This window comes from Drosophila suzukii, chromosome 3 (genome assembly GCF_043229965.1).
Source record: "Drosophila suzukii chromosome 3, CBGP_Dsuzu_IsoJpt1.0, whole genome shotgun sequence".
NCBI lineage: Eukaryota > Metazoa > Arthropoda > Insecta > Diptera > Drosophilidae > Drosophila > Drosophila suzukii.
This window is the reverse complement of record NC_092082.1, coordinates 3,362,648-3,382,990: the sequence shown is the minus strand read 5'-3', so window position 1 is coordinate 3,382,990 and position 20,343 is coordinate 3,362,648. Positions and strand designations below refer to the sequence as shown.

The window sequence follows — 20,343 nt, the reverse complement described above, 5'->3', positions numbered from 1 at the left end:
TTAATCTCTGAAATCTCTTATATTTGACCAGTTTTACCCACCTTTGGCGCCCACATTCTGTATGCCAAACAAATGCTGGTTGATCAGTTTGGTGGCAGTGGCTAAGCTCTTGCCCGGCATGAAGCCCGAGCGCTTCTTTTTGGGTCCCTGACCGCCGAATCCGCCGGATCCGCTGGCCGCTGGGCTGCCAGATCCGCCCGCTTGTCCCCCCTCCGGGCGGCCCCCCGTCTCGTCGTCCAGCCTGGTGTCCTCGAAGCGGGCCCGAGGGCGGATGCCCCCCAGGACGCCGGTGGCGCCACTTGGTCGCATGGCGGTGAAGCTCTGCTGGAACCGCGTCTTCCGATGCTTTGGCACTGAGTTCTCGTTTAAGCTCACCCGGCTGCCCCGCTCCTGGACATCGAAGCTCTGGTAGACATCGTCCAGGGGACTCAGACCGCCGGCTCCTCCGCCTCCGGAGGCCAAGTTTCTCAGGGCCGTGTCCCCGGAGGCGCTCTTCTTCACCTGGGCACGCAGTACACCCGAGGATGTGGTGCTTGGCAGGCCCACAATGAAGCCCGTGGAGCTGCTGATCCCCTGATGCTGCTCCCGTTCCAGGGGATTTATGTACAGATTATCCATGTCGATGTCCAGGGCACAGGCCTCGTCATTGAAGTCCGCGGTGAGATCTCCCTGGGAGAGGAATGGGTGGGTCTGACAACTGGCATAGGTATCCGAGCTGTCCACGCTGGCCAGATCGGCATTGTTGTTATTGCTCCCATTGTAGTTGCCACCGAACAGCAGCGATCCATTCGCACCCACTCCACCCACTGTGGTGGTGTTGAAGTTGTTGTTGTAGTTGTGGTTGAAGTTCGATGAACTGCAGATGGTAGCCCCGTATCTCAGAGATACATCCAAGGGCAAAGCGATGGTGGTGGAGGTGGTGGTGCCATAGGAAGAGGATGTGGACGAGGATTGCGAGATGGCGGGCAGAAGGACGGCGGCACAGGACGTTGGCGGCAGCGGGGGCGGCGGGGGCAGGGCCAGGAGCGGACCCTGGAGCGGTGGCAGAGGGGCTGGCAGGGGGGACAGGAGGCCAAAGGCTCCCGCCTGACGACTCGCCTCCGCAAGTCGCATCTCCAGGCAGATCGGTTTGTGGAAGTCGGAAGTGGGCAGCGAGATCACGCCCTCCGCATCGGTGAACTCCTTGAAGTCCTGCAACGAGCGGGGGTTGGGAGGTGATATGTTTTTAGATACAGTCGGATCAATCAAATCAAAGGGCGAAGATAAAGCCGATATGGTAAAGAAGTGATTCTTATTTGGCACATCATACAATTTTGGTATTCTTTTCCCTAGGTATTATATTATTATCCAATCTTTTTTAATTTTTAAAATTCAAATCAAATTTGTCAATATTAGTATTTCATGTTTTAAAATATAATTATTTGAATTCTAGCTTGAGCTCTATCATATCGGCTTTATCTTCGCATGAAGTAAGATCTTTTAGACCGGTTTTTCAATAATATATTTGCGTGTTTCGGGATGTTTTCTGGCTGCTTGTTAGTGTCTGATTTAGTTTGGTGTACCTGTTGTCTGGAGTTAGCTTTTTATTTGTGTGCGATTTGTTTCTTTATTATTTCGCTTGAAGAACAAAAATTAACATGCAACTAGGAGGCGCCAAGTAAAACTCAAACGTGCAGCGCTATTTATTGTTAACATTTAGTCATATTTATTAAATTAAAAAAGGGCAGTGCGAGTTCTCAACTTGTTATTTGAGGCAGAGAAAGAGAGAAAACTGTGATTACTATATTTAAGAAATATAGAAATAAAACTTATTATGAAGATTTAAAGAAGAAAATAAAAAATATTTATCTGAATAAACTTGGGAATTGTATGTCGTATTTTTTTATTTCCCCTAGTAGATTTAAAAAGTCCCCAAGTTGAGCAAACGCATATGGTTTAATGTTTCGATATTCAGACGTTAGAACGTCTTACTTACCAAACCGCTAGCAGTTGCCTTCGAAGTGGTTCCATTACTCGAACGTTAAATATAGTTAAGAACTCTAATCGATTTTGTATTACCGAAACCAAAAATAAAATTCTAGGCGAGCAATACGGAAACAATCAGTAGAAGAAGTGGAGTGCCAAAAAGTCGAGTGCGAATAGGTAAAGTTGGTAAACAAAAATAGATTCGATTGTTTGTTTTGTATTTTTATTTGCAGAATTTGTTCATTCGATTTGTGGTTTTTTTTGTTTTGGTTTGGTTGAGTGATAACAGGAAATAAACAACTAATATGAAGAGAGCGTTAACATTTTATGTTCAAGTAACTAAACAATTGTATGTTTGGTTTGGTTTTCATAAATATTTTCGTTGTTTTTGCTGGTTTTCTGTTGATGTTTTTTTGGCGTTTGCAAGTTGCAGCTACTATACTTAAGGCTTAGGCCATTTTGCTAGGATATAAATAGGTATTAGGCTAATTGTAATTACGTGCTTAGTGTAAATAAAAAGAATCGATTTAAACTTTCGTCAAGCCCTCAAGCTCCGGTCACTTGGTACAGATTGTAAATTAAATTAAATTAAATTAAATAATAACACATGCTGCTTTGCTTTGCTCTCCTCTCCGTTCCTGGTTGCGTTTTAGATGGTAGATTAGGTTTTAGTTAATTTAATTAAATTCTTAGAATTCGCTATGTCTTTCTTTAGCTTTCACGTCACGTCACGCCAGGCCCGTTGATAACAGTATAATAATAATCGTAGTAGTAATAATAACATTTAGTTGTAATTTGTTGGTAGTTTTAAGGCTAGTTAACGTCTAATCGTAATTTGCAGTTCCGGTCACGCATTCGATGCGCCCGGCACACACTAAGTATTTTCCGATTTCTATATCGAACTCGTGTCGGGGTCTTGAGAATATGGCTAAACGCTATTCGCGCGCAATGGAATACACTCGCCATGACATCCCGGCAAACCCTTTAAGAAAAGAAACGAAAAAGAAACAAGGTCAACATAAAATTTTCATTTCCAATCCAATTCCAATCTCACAGGAAGCCAAAATGAAACGAAAAGAAATCAAAAGTGAAACGAAACGATCTTAAAAGTGGGACAACACTGGGTGTTACCATCTCGGGGTGTTACCGCCTCATAGATAGTATATGTCGATGGTGCCCTCCTCGAGCATCCGCTTGAGGGCCATATAGTTCTTGGGCGAGGGCGGCGGTCGGGCCAGCCGCTTGATGCTATACTCCTTATCGTGGAAAACACAAATGCGATCCTGCAACAACGTTCGTTTGGTTTCGGTATCGGAATCGGTATCGTTATCGCTGCTCTACCAATCCAACTACTTCAGGTCGAGTACGGGGTCGCCTATTGTTTAGCAGGACCTATGCAAGAAGCTCAAGTCTCTACTAATTTATAAGAGGGGTGTCACAGAAATTCGCAGATACTTTAATCTGATAAATTCTCGTTTTTTAGGGATTGTTAAACATGATATATCAAAACAAAATTATAATATATTTGATATTAGAACCTATCTTAAATCTTTAAAGAAGATTTCTGTGACACCCCCGAATCAAAAGTCTTGTCTGGATCGGAGTTCAATATGCTGGGGTTAACAATTTCACAGTCTGCCAATGGCGGTTATGCGGCGCTATGTACAGGTTGAGCATGATTTTAGTTCGGTTTAATAGAGATCAGTAAGAAACGTAAACAAAGAGCAATGATAAGGATAATCGGGGTGCAGGCATGCGACTAACACATAGCACATTACATGGAAAAGCGGCTCGAACATTGCAAACAGGTACATTGAGTGGTCACAGCTACGGGGATGGGGATTTGGATTCAGTAGGATCCATTCCCCCCGGTTACCTTGGTGGTGCAGAAACAGCACTCGAATTCCACGGGCACATCCTGTTCCAGGTTGTCCATCCGCTGGTTCTGCAGGTTCTCCAGAGCCACCTGGCGACGCAGCTCGGCCACTTCCTATAAATAGTTGGGTGTTGGGATGGTGGCATCACGTGAGTGTTTCGTTTCGTTTCGCATCGATCGTTAACAATCGGAATATATATCTAGATTCTAGGCTTATGTACAGTAGGATCACCGGATGCAGGTCATGCCGCATGCAGAGTAAGTCTCGGGATTAGAAGTAGTTAAGTTTTTCGCTTGGAATAAGGTTAGCAAGAAAAACGGTATAGTAGTCCTGTGTGCATGCGGCTCAAGCTGTGTGAGGGTGTTTGGTGATTTTAGGTCTACTGTTTTATGATCCCAAATAAAAGAAATATTTTTTCTTCAGGGAAACTTCTCCTAACAAAATGTAAATCCAGTAAGTGAAGTACTAAAAGTCATTATCGCCTCGTTTTAAATCGGGTGAAAACCTAAAAAAACTTATGAAAGAGATACTGCCGAGAATCTAGTATCCAGCTCAATGGTTGCTGCCGCAGAACCCGGCTCAATCTGGTCTAAATGTGCTCTAAATGCGCCTAAGCAATCTCCATTGGATCGGTGAGTTAAAATCTTGTTGGGGAAGGCATAAATACTGAATTCGATGTCTGTGTAGTTCATCTATCTATAATTATCTGCGCAATCGGCATAGAAGCTCAACCCAGCGGTATGAAAAATCGGGAGAAGCTGGAATCCTCCCTGAGCGGTGATTATAAGGCGAATAATTATGAAAGTGTGGAGCGGAGAATGGAGCGGTCTAATGGTGAAGGTCTACTGGATGCAGATCCGATTGGTAAGGGGAATTTTCATTCGGTTTTTCATAAATAGTATCTGGAAATCCCTGCTCTTCCTAGCTTCCGGCATGGAAACTCAGGCGTCGGATCAAAATGCCCTGAACACCTGCCAAATGGTTCCGAATGTGGCGGTTCCAGCTGCCCCTGCTGCCCCAGGTGCCCCCGTTGCCGACTTGTACCAATCCAACTGGCAACCCCAGCAGACGGAGTTGCAGGCTCTGCCGCAGCAGCAGCAGGCGTGTCCATTAAGCAGAATCACCCAGGGAACTCCCAATGCCTATGCCGAACAGGATGAGACGGAGCAGAGGCGCCAGGAGCTACGCAATCTCGTCCAGCACTTGTATGTGGCCCAGGCGAGGGTCCAACTGGAGGCCACCGAGATCAGGAAGGCGCAGTCGGTGGCCTCCTCGGCGCAGGCGCAGCTGGAGGAGTCGGCCAACCATGTGCGCAGCATCACCGCCTCCCTGCACACCGCCCAGCAGGAAGTGGCCGCCTCGGCGATTCGGGCCCAGATTGCCCAGCTTCAGCTGGCGGCCCACGATCAGCTGCTGTTCGCCGCTCGCCAGGATGTGGATGCACTGTCCTCGCAGATGGTGGGCCTGCAAGCGGCCGAGGGCATCGTCCAGCCGAAACTCACAGTGGATCTACACGCTCTGCTGGACAAGCTGAAGCAGCCTCTACAGCAGTATGATCGCCCCACGGCGGTTCCCATGATTGCCCCCAGTCTTCCGGGAACGCTGGCCCATCAGCAACAGTTGCTCCTGCAGCAGCAGCAGCTGGGACAAGGTCTCAGTCAAGGTCAGGGTCAAAGCCAGGGTCAAGGCCAGGGTCAGGGTCAGGGTCAGGGTCCTACGAACCCCACGAACGGAGCCGGTTCCAGCGATTTCATCAGCCTGCCGAGGGTTAATTCCTATGCCAACTTGGAATACACTTAGCTTTACATCTATGCCTAAGAACTCTTTTTTCTATATTTTGTAAAAGTTTTCCTTAGCATTGTCTCCTTCCAAAAAATTATATATTTCCCTTAAATTCGTTTGATCCCAATTACATTTTTATTTTGCATGGGGTTATATTAGTTCAAAAATATTTATTTTGTTATAATTGTTTAGTATTTCATCTTTGGGATACCTATAGATAAAAAAGTTAATCTATAGATGGTTCATAAAATAAGTAGGTATGTTTTCTAGCTTCGTTATTTAGACCGATATGTTTTCCTAAAAAAGGTATTAGTATTAGTAGGTATGTTTTCTAGCTTCGTTATTTAGACCGACATATTTTCCTAAAAAAAGTATTAGTATTAAATCTCTGTAATTGTTTGTGACGAAATGTGAGTGTATGGTTTTGGGAAAAATAACCAAATTCAAATGCATTCTTCTTTTGTTACAAATTTAAAAAATTTACAAAATCAAATAGCATTTCTGCAGATGAATTTTATTTTGTAGTAAAAGTTATGAGATTAGCAGAGCAAAATTATTGGCTTACAGACTGAGAAAATGTTAAAGGCAAAATGACAATAATTAGGTCTAAATATATATTTTTCTTAAATAAAAAAAGTATATCTACAATGTACACATAAAACACTTCTTCCAAGGCGGCAGCGGCAACTAAAATTCATTTGAATCTTTAGTTATTTAATTTCATAGGTGATTTTTGATTGGCAGATATTTCCAATACGGAATATAGAAATGAAATCCATTCCTGGTCATTCGTTAAGTAAATCAGCACCTATAGCAAACCAACTTAAACCGAAAGTAAAACGATTTTAAACAGATTTAAGCTATATGTCGAAGAATTGGAAAATGTTCAAAAATAAACTGGGTTCAAAATCAATGGTTCTATGCAGCTTTTTTTGGGCATTCGATCAGATAGGCATTCATTTAGATTTGGCAAATCCATAAATGCAATTGCACGTTCGCCCAAAAAAATAATAAAATATTTGTAGCATTGGTTCAGCCACTGAAAAGAAGACAATCAATCCGCAAATCCATTCAAAATTAATCAGTTGGCAAAAATCGAATACATATTAAAGATATATAGCTGTGGCACAAATGCATTCGAGTTGAGTAGAGTAGAGTATTAGAGTAGGTTGAGTTCTTTGTGTATACTTTGAATGTACCTCCTTACTGCGTCCCCGTAAAATCTAAAAGTTGAAATGTGTGAATGTTGTTAAAGAACTTGGTATTGTTCTCAAGAGTCTTAGTTTTCTTATCTACTATTTTTTCTGGTACAATTTTTGTGGTGATTGGGATTTGTTTGATTAAAATCAAGAGAGAACATGAAGCTAAACAGACTAGGGATACTAAAAACTACCAAAAGAGGCCGCCAATGGGGGAAACTCAGGAATACTCAACCAAAGGATACCGAAGACATATGTGGTATATAAGAACTGAAACTCAAATCAAATTTACCCGACTAACAGTTGGCAAATGAGAAGGAACCAAACGTGAGTAATATAATTGGGATATAATTAGAATAATTTGAATATATTTCGATCCAGTTCAACGGCTTCACATTTACTAATACATAGGATTACGGTTTAGGAACTTTGAAAACATTAAGATATTCAAGAAATACGATTGCGAGTATGGCAATGAGTAGGTATCTCCCCTTAATTCGCAGACTTACCCCGGGCGTGATCATCATCTGGATGGGCAGTCCCTTGGCCTGGGACAGGTTGTCGTCATCGACCCCGCCCCCATCTTCGCCGCCGCCTCCCTCGGCGCCCTCTGACCCCTGGGCGGTATTACTGGTATTAGTGGTATTTGTGGCGGTGGCCACTGCAGTTGCCGCACTGGAGGCGGCCACCATGGCCAGGTTATTGGCCACTCCCGATCCGGATCCACCTCCGTTGGGGGCCTTTTGCTGAATCTGTTGCATCTGCAACATCTGTTGCTGCTGCTGCTGTTGCTGTTGCTGCTGCAGCTGCAATGCCTGCTGCTCGCGACGATAGCTCTCCATGGCCATCATCGAGGTCTGGCGGGCATTGGGATTGTCGAAGCTGTAGGGCGGTACTGCATCCTGCTCAGAACTGGATACGCGACGCTGGTCAAACGAGATGGGAAAAGGTTAGTGCACTTTCTAGTCACGAAACGAAATACATAAATTCAATCAACTCTTTAGGCCCTTTAAGGCGAGACGTACTTACAACACACGATTGCAATTTTTTGGAATGTGGAACCAAGGTAATTATGTTATTCGATTCAATTTTAGGTAGGAAGTGGTAATACGTAGAATAGTTTATTGCATATATTTTTTTGATTTTCTTCTGAGAATAGACCATTAACACATAACCAATATTTTAAAACCCTAAAAAGAAAACGCGAGGGTGGTTCAGTTTTTAAAAAACTTCCAAATCATTTAAAAAAAATTCTTATTTGTGTTTAATGGCTTAATTGGTTAATTAAGGTCATCTTAACAATAATAATTGTTACAATATTTGCATGTGATACGACGAAATATCGAAAAATAACACCCTAGTCCGGGTAAAAAATTTCTTTTTTCTTTCGAGACATCAGTGTTTTAAAACAATGGTGACCTCAGCTACTAAATTTTTTAGGTTATTCCTTTATTGTACCATTTGTATGAGATATTAAAAGATCGCGCCAGGTCACATCCTAAATTAAGAAAAATTTTTTTGGTTTTCCTCGGAACCAGAGTTGGCCAAGAAAGGTGACCTCAACAACTAAACTTTTACTTCTATTTCTACAGAAACGTTTTTTATAGTAAGATGTGCATAACATATAACGATATCGCTCGATATCCCATCCTAACTGAAGAAAAATTGTTCTGGTTCTCCACTGAATCAGTGTTGTAGAACAAAAGGTGACCCCGACGGGGACACACTCTAGAGATTCCTCGGACAGGACTTACGTTGTGCAGGTTGGAGTTGCGCAGGTTGGCTACGTGGTCGTAGTTCTTGTAGCACCCGGTTCCGGTGGTGGCCGGATTGCGTCCGCTGGTGGATTCGCCCTCGGTGCTGTTGCCGTCCGTTTGCGAGAGATTGTGGCCTGTGGGCGATCGGCGGAGCGCGTGGGTTAAACGGTGCCAATTTTTGAGTGATCGTGTGTGACTCTCGCGCTTTTCTGCTGGGCATTCGTGTGTGGGTGTATCAGTGTGGTGGGTGTTTCAGTGTGGATGGGTGTTATCGTGTTATCGAGTTATCAGGTTATATGTTCAGATTCACGATCGGTTGGTTTGTTTGTTTGTTCGATTTCACGCAAAGAAGCCATGAATGCATTTTGTCGCCAGTTTCGTTTCGCATTTGTTTAGCCGACAGACGCCAGTGGTGGTATATACACAGGGTTATATATTTCGTATATATAGTTTTGAATGAATTAGAGCGGGTTTTGGATTTGTTTGAGGTTTGTTCGGAGCGCAAATGAAGGTGTTTTATTTTTGGTTTGGTTTGGTTTTTCGTTTCAAATCAAAAGAGGGAAAAAAGAAAGAAAAATGAGTTTCATGAATGTTTTTATTTTTCGCTATATTTTGGTTAATAATTGTTACGACGACGATGACGACGGCGACCACAAAAACGTTGGGGGCTAAGTTAAGATTGGTTTAGTTATTTTTAGTGGGATACAGTAAGAACAACATTGAAGAACGACGTCTATAGTTCAGTGTTAGGGCTTACTCTTGAGTGTGATTAAATGGGTTAGAACGACATTTAGTTAACTGGTGATGCTAATGGCTGATAAACACTATTAGAGCTCTAGTTTATAGTTTGATTAATCATAAAGTTAGTAGCTATGTTTAACTAATAGTAACAGTTCTATGGAAAATAGTAGGTACTGAGTGGAAACGGAAAACAATTTAGTTTTGACCTTAAAGTTGTTTAGTTTATATAATCGGAATAACTATTAGTTTCATTTTAAGTGAAGTAATAGTTTCATACAAGGTAAAAAATTCCTATAAAAATATTGAGATTATATATATTACAAAATTGAGGAAGGCAGATTGATAAAGTGGTTAATTCACTGATCTTAAGTTGAATAGCTTGGTTCGGTCAAATCCCAAGAAAAAACATATTTATATTAAAAACATTGAATAAAAAAATATTACCAAAACTTGGAACTATTTGTGATTATAGTGAGTGTCTGAAATGTCAAGTGCTTTAAATGGACGCGGCAAAACAAATGTGCGAAACATTCTTCTCTTAATTATTTTTCTCAAATGGACAAAATTCCGATTCATGGTCGTTTACGCCATTCATGTTCAGGTGTGAGATCTTGTATAGTTAGACCGAACTACAAAAAAATGTAATGAGTGAAATGGAAAAGAAAACCTTCTGGTGATGAGTCAGTATGAATTGCGAGTAAAATATACCCCTTCCTCTGGCCTCTTCTGCACTCAAGGCTTGAGTTTAAAATCTGGTCAAGCTTTAAACACCAAATATATATGGATATGTATATACTTAGACAGTCATGGGTTGGCGGAATGTTTGGATTAGCTGGTACAATAAAATAATACAGCGCAGTTGGGTTTTGGTTTTATTGCTAATTTCACAGACACACAAAGTTTTTACGGCTTTAACAGTAGTACACAAAAGTACGAGTACAGTACACAGTTATTCATTTGGGTTAGTACGAGTACGAGTACGGGTACGAGTGAGTATTCATATTCACTATATGTTCTTGTTCGATCATACATGGCTTGAGCATAAAGAGAGCGTACACAGTTTCTATAGATTAGTTCATAGGATTAGAGCATGCAGCGCGTTAGATTGGATTTAATTTCGGAACGGAAGCGTTAATAATGTGAAAACGAAAGGTCGAGACACACACACATATATAATAAGGTTAAAGGTAAGAAAAATAAGGGGAAATGGAAAAATATCAAGTAAAAGGCACGTAAAGGCTTTTTGGAAAGTCAGTCCGGTTGATTCTTGTTCAGGATTTGTTTTTTTCAGGACTCTAGCTTCTTTGAGCGCAATGATAGAAATGTTTGAACATGTGGAACTCAAGGCAAATCATAGGAAATCGTTCAAATATCACACACAAAAAAGGATTTCAAAATCTGTATATAATTTGTATATAATTTAGTTCGTTCGAACCTCGAACCGCTCAGCTCGCTTATTTATATCGATATATCTTGTTGGGCTTACAATTTAACAAAACTTCAGCTTCGGTTGTGTGGCCTGCTCTATCTTAAAGTATTTATATATGGCTGCAAACTAGGAGCAATTTGCTTTAAATAAGGCAATTTCTTTTGTTTTCCGTTGTGCTATATGCGTTTTTAGGAACGTATCGCCATCGTTTGCTAAGTTCTCTTGTCTCTACATATGGAACGAGTATATGTATATTTCATTGGTATTACCTAATGCACGCTATATCGCTGATGCGCTCTCTAAATTAAAAACTAAGCTTACCCTCTCACAGCTACAACAACTAATTTCATAAATAAGGCTTGCTCTGTTGTTGTTCGTTTTGGATTTTCACATCTCTTGGGTTTTTTCTATATCGATTTCGATTATGATTTCGATTTGGATTTGGTTCGCCACCTCATGGCGACCACTTGAAGTGCTTTATGTCCATGGAGGGAATTCTTTCTCTTTTGACTAATGCGCTCGATAAATGCCTTCTTGGAGTTTACATAGAGGTTAGGCCTAGTTAATCGCTAAGATTTAGACTAAATCAAAATTGTGCTTACGCGGATTGTATTTTTAGAGTTTTGGCTCTCTCGAATGGCGTGTTGTGTTAGCATTTCTCATTTATTGGGTTGGGTTACATGGGATGGAATATGGTAATTCCTGGAAGATATTCCGCTCACACACATGCTGCCACACCCACAACTACTGCAAATCACATTTGGGTACTTGAAAGTTTTGCTTGCAGACGAATTCGCGTTGGAACCAAATGGATAGATATAGCATAAACTGGCCAGGCAATCGGTTATCAACAAAAGTTATAATGAAACTGAGGAGAACATCAGCAAATTTGAGCGGATCTTCATTTCGTTTACGGCTTTAAATTTCATTTTAGAATTATTTTCAAGTGCTGATGGACATTAGCAAAACTTTCAATATACGATAGTACGATGAAGCATACGCCTTTAGTTTTTTTTGCATCTAGCTCTTACACACAATACAAACAGATGAATGTAAGAGTTAGGTGAAACAATAAAATAATAATAACTGGTTGCCTTTAATTGAGAAAATAAAATGTTTACTAATTGTAGATAAAATAAAGAAATACATGTAAGGATACTCAATATTTGCCTTTATTAAATCTAGCTCTTAAAAGAGATTCAACGAAAAAAGAAATCAAACTATGGCAACGTGGCGTATGCGCAATGCATAATTACGGGTATTTAGCAGCAGCGCGTATGTGTGTGTGACAGCATGTCTGTATGAGTTTGAGTGTCTCGTGTGCGTTTGTGTGTGTATGTGTATATGAGGGCGCCTAAAAGCAGTTACATTTAATCACAACATTCAATTGGAAAATAAATCAAAAATGGAAGTACACAATTCATTTGATTTCTGATTGATTCGAAGCTTCAAAGCAAGCCTACGCATTTTGGGATTACTGCTAACCAAATGTTATTCATTTCTCTTTTTTTTTTGTTTTGGAAGTACTTTCGCTTAAGTCTAGGACTCTTGTGTGTGTGTGTGATTGATTCGTGTGTGTGTTTGTGTGGGTGTGTTTGTAACAAATTGCATTTGTTGTTCGACTAATTTACATATACAATATAACAATCGCCTGTCATTCTCTTAGCTAATTTCGCTTAGTGTAGATTGTTGTAGGTTGTTTTGGGGTCGGGTTGTTGTTGCTGTGGTTGCAGCGGTTTGTCAGCGATTTTGGGTTGATTTCTGGGCGATCTCGAGTCGGTTTCCTAGCGGCTGTCTTCATTGTCGCTGGAGCTGTTCTGCTGCTGGGCGTCCCGCTCCTCCAGCAGACTGCGGTTCAGCTCCTGGATTCTGGCGGAGAGGGCGCGGCGACGGGGCGTGCCAAAGGAGGGCGGCGGAGGCGCCTCGATTAGCGTGTTTTTCTCGCCTAGGTCAAAATCAGCCGCATTTAATTTAATTAACGTTTTTTTATTCAGTGTATTTTTATTTTTTTTGGTTTTTTTTTTGCAAATTTTTAATATTCGTATTTGTGTGTGTGTAATGTTTTGGGTTTTGAAATGTTCGAAAAGTAATGTTTTCAAAGAATGTCGTGAGCAGAAAGTAGAAAAAGAAGAGCAGAGAAAAGAACACGTTGTAGGTAGATATATTGGAGTCTAGTATTTCTAGGCATAGGCCCCATAACGACTTCGATTCGCTAAATTACAACTACATTTGGCTAAGAGAATGAGCATATACATCATATGGTTTCATGTGTGTTCGTGTTTTTCTTTATATAAATGTATGTAATCAGCACTTGAAAATTTTCTAAAAATGTTTGTTGTATTTATAAAAATTTTTTTGTTTTCTTTTTGACTTTGGTAATTAAGTTCGAAATGGTAACTCTATGTTGAGCATTCAAATTTGCTATGGTTGTGGCGGAATCAAAACAAGAATCAAGCAATGAGTAGCAAAATGTCATCATCATAATTCGCAATTCTGGGCAAATGTCCAACTGAAGTCAGCAATTAGGCAAACTTAATTTAACTGAAGGCAAACTAAAACCGAACAACGCAACAAATTGCAACAGCAATTGCCTAGCTAATCACTGGATCCTTGGCTTTATATACAGGACGACTCGGGGGGCTTTATATATACTTTGGATTGCAGCTGTGCGGGGCGAGATATTTGGGGGTTTTATAAATACAATGATGATTTATAGTTATCGAGTTTCGACTTTACATTGTATATTACAGTACTGCAATAATATTTAAAAGTAAGTGTTATGTAACTACTAAATAAATTCAATTCTACTTGTAAAGAGTCGTAGGTTAAATAAATGAGATATAAACATGAGTACAAGAATGTTCTTCATTATTGCTTTAATTGTTATTAAAGAGATTATATAAAGTTTAAGACTTAATGAAAACTTCATTTGTAGTTGGTATAATAATCTTTACCAAAATGAAATATATTGTATTTAATGAATAATACCAAATTTAATACCAAATTATTTGCATTCGATGTATTTATTAAACATACATTTTTTTCATGAGTTTCCCAATGTTTTTATCAATTTAGCAAGTCCCTGGACAGCTGCAATTACCTATATTCCACTTAGCAATTGCTAGAATAAAGCTTAAGCCGTGTGGATTCTCTCCCTGCACTAAGCTGTATATATCTTTACCATAACTTGATAAGTATACCAAAATACACTAAGAGAAAAAGAGAGAACTCCAAAGGGAGGGAGAGAGAGTGTGCTAAAATATATATGGTACAACAGTGTGTAGCTGTAGTTGGCGCGTGTGTGTGTGAGTATCTGTGTTTCGTATCCGTGTGTTTTTCTAGGGGCTATTATTGCAAGCGATTGTCAAAGGCTACGGCTGCGGATTTAATTGAGTTGAATAATACGAGTTGTTGGGTGGCAAAGAGTGGACTAGGCTACGTATACGCAATGTAGTCACCTGGGGCGCTTTGCACATCGAGCCTGCCTATATTGGGGGTGCTTTGTCTTTTACCCTTCGGATGCACGACATTTGTTTGCTTGCCTAAAATAAAACACAGGTCGGAGGGTTGAGAGGGTTAGGGCTTGTCAAAGGGGGCTTTCGGTCGGCTTTAAAGGGCCGTGAGAGATTCCATTGCCTACTTCTAGGCGCGCGGGCTTTTATACAGCAGAGGGTGTCGATTGGGGCGTTTCGGGGGTTCGGGGTGTGTGTGCTTTGTACAAGTGAAAACCCCACTAATTTCCCGTTTAATGCGATAAGTACAAAAGCATTTGCCTAATTGACCATTATCGTGTGACGCTGGGGGTGTTTTCTGTTTTGTAGGGGTACTGTGGGTCTAAGGGCTACTTAAAGGGAACTTAAAAGTAACGCAAATCGCTTAACTAGTTTACAATTGATCAATCGAACGTAAGTCTGAGCTCGGAATAATCAACGGTTCAACAATTTCTATCATCTTACGGCTCAACAGTCGCAGGACTCGCGTCCGACTTCTGTGATTGCTATTTACACGCCTCTAGGCTGGATTTTAGATACAGCTTGGTAACGGAAAAGAAGTTAAACCAATCTGAACTGATAGTAAGAAAAAGCCAGGAACAAAAAAGTTCATGCCAAAAGTATATAAATATTAAAATGAGTACTTAGACAGCTAACGCACAATACTACACAAGAGTAAGCAAAGTTAAAGGAAAAGGGATAGTAGGGGATTATAAGGATGTACACAGAAAACATAGGATAGGCGATCAAAACAACTAACTTAAAATCAGTTATGATCCAAAATATGTAGATATTATGTAACATTATTTCTTTATCACTCATTTCATCAAAAGGAATCATCATTTACATTTTCAAAAATTTGTTTGTTAGTAGTTAATAATTTTTGAAAAATGTTTCTTGGTGATTCATTCTGCATTCTGAAATATCATATCATATATTTTTCTGTGTATCTATAGATAGGTGGATAGTAAGCATAGCATGAGGCGGGGGATCGAGTTAGCAGATCCCTTCAGTCGGCTAGTTTAGTAGATACGTAAGCAAGGCACATTCCTTATGGGTAGTTAGGCTAGGAATAGATCTTACCTGTGTCGACAATCACATCGATGAGATCCATGGACTTGGCGAAGGCATCTTTCAGATTGATATGATGGAAGGAGACAATGCTGCCCTCGCGCTTGGCACGATCGAGTGCCTCGCGACGCTTGAGGGCCTTTTCGCGTCGCATCTGATTCTTATAAAATTCAGCAAAATTGTTAACGATGATGGGAATAGGCAAAGCGATTACCAGAACACCGCATATGCAACACACAGTACCAATAACCTTTCCCAGTGCAGTTGTGGGATAGATGTCCCCGTAGCCAACAGTTGTCATTGTAATACCCGCCCACCAAAATGTTTCCGGTATTGAAACGAATTTTGTATCCTTTTCATCCTTTTCGGCAAAATATGCCAGCGAAGAAAATATGAGAACGCCCATGGCCAGGAACAGCATTAGTAGACCGAGTTCCTTATATGAGTTACGCAGCGTAAAGCCTAACGACTGCAGGCCCGTTGAGTGACGGGCCAGCTTAAGGATTCGCAGGATGCGCATGATGCGAAAGACCTGCACCACCCGACGCACATCCTGGAACTGGTCCGTTGCATTCTTATTCGTTTCCAATAGAAATAACGAAACAAAGTATGGGAGTATTGCCAATAGATCGATTATGTTAAGGCCGCCCTTAAAGAACTTCCACTTGTCCGGCGAGGCGCTAAACCTAAGTATGTACTCTAGAGTGAACCACGTGATACACACGGCCTCAACCATTGCCAATTGCGGATTATCCTGTGGTGTACCGTTGTCAATGTGTTGTAGTTGTGGTAGGGTGTTCAACGTCAGGGCTATGGTAGACAGGACTATGAATAGTATGGATATCACTGCGATAACCTGCGAACGGTAAAGAACAATCGAGACTTTGTCGAGACCATGATTCAGCAACGATTCAATTTCAATGCAATCAAATCACAACGATAATAGGTATTTGTAAGGTATTTCATATTTCATATTTGTTTTTTTTTGTTTGGTAGGCACATAACACGTTACGTTCATTCAATATCAACTCTGTCTTTTATACACATCAAGTTTTTGGTTTTTAATTAATCGAAAGACACGGTTACAACAATCAGCAAAGTTCTCAGCGAGTTCTCTTTGATTCTGTTTGACTATCTGTTTTTTATGGGGGTAAGTAAACATTCTGTTAGAGTTCTGGTCTCGAATCAAGCTTTATCTGGGGATTGTTAGTCGAAATCGGGTCTGTTATTTCGTGGTAACCATATCGTTTCATTAGGGCAGGGGTTTCGTTTCATTTGGGGTCTTGGTTGGTTGGCTTTCCTAAACGCTTTTTGTACTTTTCAAAGGCTGCTGTACTATATGTGAAGTATATATTTATTCGTCGTGAATCCTTCTTCATCAAACAAACCATAAAGTGAAATCAAAGGTTGGCAAAAAACGAAAACACAAGAACGTAAAACATGGGTTGGGTATTATTTTGATCCTAGGTCTCGAAGTTTCTGGGGTCTCTAGTCTAGATCAACTCTTTCTCTGGATGGTGTGTGTGGTGTAAGTGGTAGGTGGTTCTGTAAAAAGTGGTTCTGTGGTTAGTGGTTCAGTGGCTAGTGGTTGGTGGTGTGCGTGTGGCTGTGGTTGTGGTTATAGTTGTTGTTGGGTTACTGTAGTGTGAGTTCTTTGTTGTGGGGACAGATCACATGACGCAACACAAGGACATAACACACCTACATACATATCAGCTATACGTGTGTGTGTCTAATTGGTTCTATTATGGTATGAGGGTGAACCAGGGGGGGCACTCCGTCGTTAAATAAGAGACGCTACCCTTGGGGTCTGCAGTCGACATTATCATTATTATATCATAACCTTATTTTCAATATATCCTCAGAAATCACCGATGGTTACGCTCTTTCGCTGTTTGTGTATTTGTTTTGGGTCTGACTTGTTTTCTCTTGGAAAATAATGTTTAGAAACTGAAGTGGTTCAAATTCATGATAGTTCTAGCAGATGACAAAAGGAAGAAATCCAAATCTAATTCAAATTCAAATTCAAATCCAAATGCATAACTTTCGTACCAAACGAGCTAGGAATTACAATTACGAGATAGGGATTCCAAATCAAATTAAAAGGAAATCAAATTAGAAATTCGAAATCGCCAGGCGGTCCATCAAATAATTGCATCTGTCACGGAAACACAAATACCCCGTGAAATTATGCATTTATTTGCGGGCCAGTTGGATGGATTCCACTCTGTAAACAAACACACTTAAACAATTTTAATTGCTTGGTTCTAAATAATACATTTAATTTACCAAAAACTGCCAATTGCAGAGATTAGATTGAAGTGTTCGGAGGGGGGGAGAAATGGATTTTTAGGGAGGCCGGAACAGGAGGCCTGTCAGAAATGCAGAATTTCAATTGCGATTTCAATGCCAGATGGATTCCCATTGCCACATTAGGTCAAATGGCTTCGTATCGTATTCCGAATCGGAATCGGGGCTTATGTGGTGTGGGGGCTTCTGAGTGTTGGGTGGAATGTTGGGTGGTGTGCGTGTGACTGACATTCGAGAGGGGGTCAGAGATAGAGATAGAGAGAGAGAGAGAGATAGGTTGAACATCTTGGACATGCCACGCCCCCAAGTGGTATGCATAGATAACTCTGTGAGTGTCCAGATCTACCATAGTAGGCCACTGTACGCAACCACGCAGTTCTGGTTTCGGAATCGGATTCGGAACGGGATCTTGGATCATGGATCATGGATCTTGGACATGGGGGTTCTTGGGTTGGGAAAGCTGAATTTCATAGTTCTGCTTCGTTGGATGAGCTGACTTCTCTATATATGGCTTATGGCTTGCTACGTATAGATACAAAAGTTAAAGATACAGATTATGCAGTTATTAGACAAAAGATACATAGTCAAGAAGGAGTCATTACGTAAGGATAAACGAAACGCACTAAAGGATACACAAACTAACTGAACCAAAAAGAAAACTAAAAAAGAGAGAAAACATTTGGATGGTGCTAGTTAGCAACGATGAGAAGAAGAAGGAGTGGAATAAAGTCAAAGTACAGATACTAGTTACTAGATACTATATAGTAAGATACGAGTGCGAGAGGGCACGCGAAGGGACTTAGAAATAGAGAAAGAGGGGGTTTTGATATACAGATTTGGGTACATAGAGTTTGAGGGGGAGATGTTCTTGAATTGAAGTGGTCCTGGTCTTGGACTGTCAAACTTCGGGAAAGTTAATTAAATTTCCATAGTTTTTTGGGGATTCGGGATTGAGCAGGGCGGGGCAGGGCGGGGCGGGGTTTTCAACAATCTACTTGAGATGGTGGTGAGGCTTTACAAACAAATTCACTTTCGATTCTTATTTCGCTTTCGATTGAACAGAATGCATTGGAGTATAGTTTCGTAAACAAAAAATTTGTGTGCGAATTATCACTTTGGCATACTGTAGTTTTGGATTTTGGAACTGCTACCATTGCTGCTCAGTCATGAAGGTGGTTGGGGGGTTTTCGGGGTTATGGAAAGGTTTCGCTGGGTTGAAAACTAAACATGATATCGCAATACTCCTAGCTGGCTTACTTGATCACAGTCTCCGGGGAAAATCAACTCAAAAGTTAACTGAAAATGCACTTAACTCACAGCCACTACAAAGTTCAAAGCGTAGCGAGTCGCCAAAAGCGGTTTCTGCTGCTTGAGGCCTACAAAACTCAAAATTCTTTCTATAAAGCCGCTGACAACAGAGCCACAAGATGTACAAAAAATGTGAAGCGAGAAAGGAAGCTGAAAGTCGGTGATCCGACCGTTTAGGATACTATTGCAAAGTTTAAAGATTTTTATAGATTATTTTAATTTTCTATTTTAAAGTAAATGATTTTATCAACATTTTATTCAAAATTTACATTTAAATTCAAATTTATAGATCTAAAAAATTTAAATTAAATTTTTATAACCCTAAACGATGAGGGTTAAACGGAAAACACAGAGCTTTTGCAATCGCATCAAAAAGGATAACAAATTTGAATTAACTTCCCTGAACCTGGCTGAAATCCACTTGAATTACAAGTAATGAAAAGTCGATGGATAACAGAACAAGATCTCAGGGTTGAAGCAAAGTGAGGAGAAAGGTAAAGGTGACCAGTGAACGAGAAGTGATGGGCTGAGGTTGTGAAAAAATAAGGACAAAAAACAGTCAAAAAACAATTCATGCGACAAGAAAATCGGGGCAAAAGAGTTTCGTCTTAAGTATAAAGAGATATATATGTGATAGATATACAAATTTACAAATGTTTACAAAGGGCACTCATCGCAATCGCTGTACATACAAAACTAAATCTAGATCAAAAAGGGTAAACTTCAGGTCAGATGAATACCAAAACTAAAAATCACATTCAATTTTAATTTAAAATAGGGGAGTGCAAAACTTTGAGTGTTTTTGCTCAGTGTCGGCGTGTTTTGGTGTGTGTTTGTGTGTATCTGTGTGTCGATGGGAACTGAGTTCCGGCTAAAATATTTGATCAGGTTTGCATTTGGTTCACGTGGAGTGTTTTTTTACGGGTTGTACGTTTTGTGGTTTCGGTTTTCGGTTTTTCGGTGGTTTGTTGGGGTTTCTCTGGGGTGGAGGAGGTGGTGGAGTGGGTGGTTTTCGGTGGGTGCATGAGTTGGTTCGCATACTTTGTTCGACTCACTAAAAAACAAACAAAATTCGATACAAACGGCTATAGAATTCAGTACGAATCGACTACGAAATTCTATACTAGTGGCATTCAAATGCAGCAAATTTGGTGGGTTAATATTTCAAGTAGGAGATTTTGTTCGATCGATATATAGTTTGGTTACGGGTCTCGTATACCGAAATCAAAAGACTAAACTAAAAGTGAAAACCAAACGGAGTCAATGAACTTTACATTTATACCTTAAGGGCTTTGTATGGAAGATAATTCTCTGAATTAATGCTGAATTAAAGAGGGGACTAAGACTTCGAAGGCACCGTAGACATTTCTCCAAGTGTATAAATTTGTGTGTTTGTGTGTGTGTAAGTGTTTG

General features: G+C 40.5%; 2 protein-coding genes across 19 annotated transcripts in view; one reads left to right on the top strand and one right to left on the bottom strand.

The window, feature by feature from the left end:
- Positions 1-20,343, bottom strand: part of Shab (Shaker cognate b) — a 66,600-nt gene that overhangs the window by 4,295 nt on the left and 41,962 nt on the right. For 5 of the 18 annotated variants that reach the window (XR_011604274.1, XM_065864900.2, XM_070996416.1 and 2 more), the window contains exons 5-10: positions 15,325-16,168; positions 14,209-14,292; positions 8,578-8,714; positions 7,333-7,749; positions 3,842-3,955; positions 42-1,191 (exon numbers count right to left, since the gene is read on the bottom strand). Coding sequence is in view for 17 of the 18 variants with exons in the window: in XM_065864900.2 (XP_065720972.2) it covers positions 42-1,191; positions 3,842-3,955; positions 7,333-7,749; positions 8,578-8,714; positions 14,209-14,292; positions 15,325-16,168 (2,746 nt within the window). In the remaining variant the exon portion in view is untranslated. Of the gene's footprint in view, positions 1-41; positions 1,192-2,166; positions 2,948-3,096; positions 3,249-3,841; positions 3,956-7,332; positions 7,750-7,971; positions 8,014-8,577; positions 8,790-10,180; positions 12,696-14,208; positions 14,293-15,324; positions 16,169-20,343 lie in introns of those variants that run through there. The other 13 variants (XM_065864907.2, XM_065864909.2, XM_065864910.2 and 10 more) reach the window with 13 other exon arrangements.
- Positions 4,300-5,720, top strand: LOC108012852 (uncharacterized). The gene is made up of 3 exons (XM_017078318.4): positions 4,300-4,474; positions 4,530-4,706; positions 4,768-5,720. The coding sequence occupies exons 1-3, from the start codon at positions 4,447-4,449 to the stop codon at positions 5,640-5,642; spliced, it is 1,080 nt and encodes a 359-aa protein (XP_016933807.2). The 5' UTR covers positions 4,300-4,446; the 3' UTR covers positions 5,643-5,720.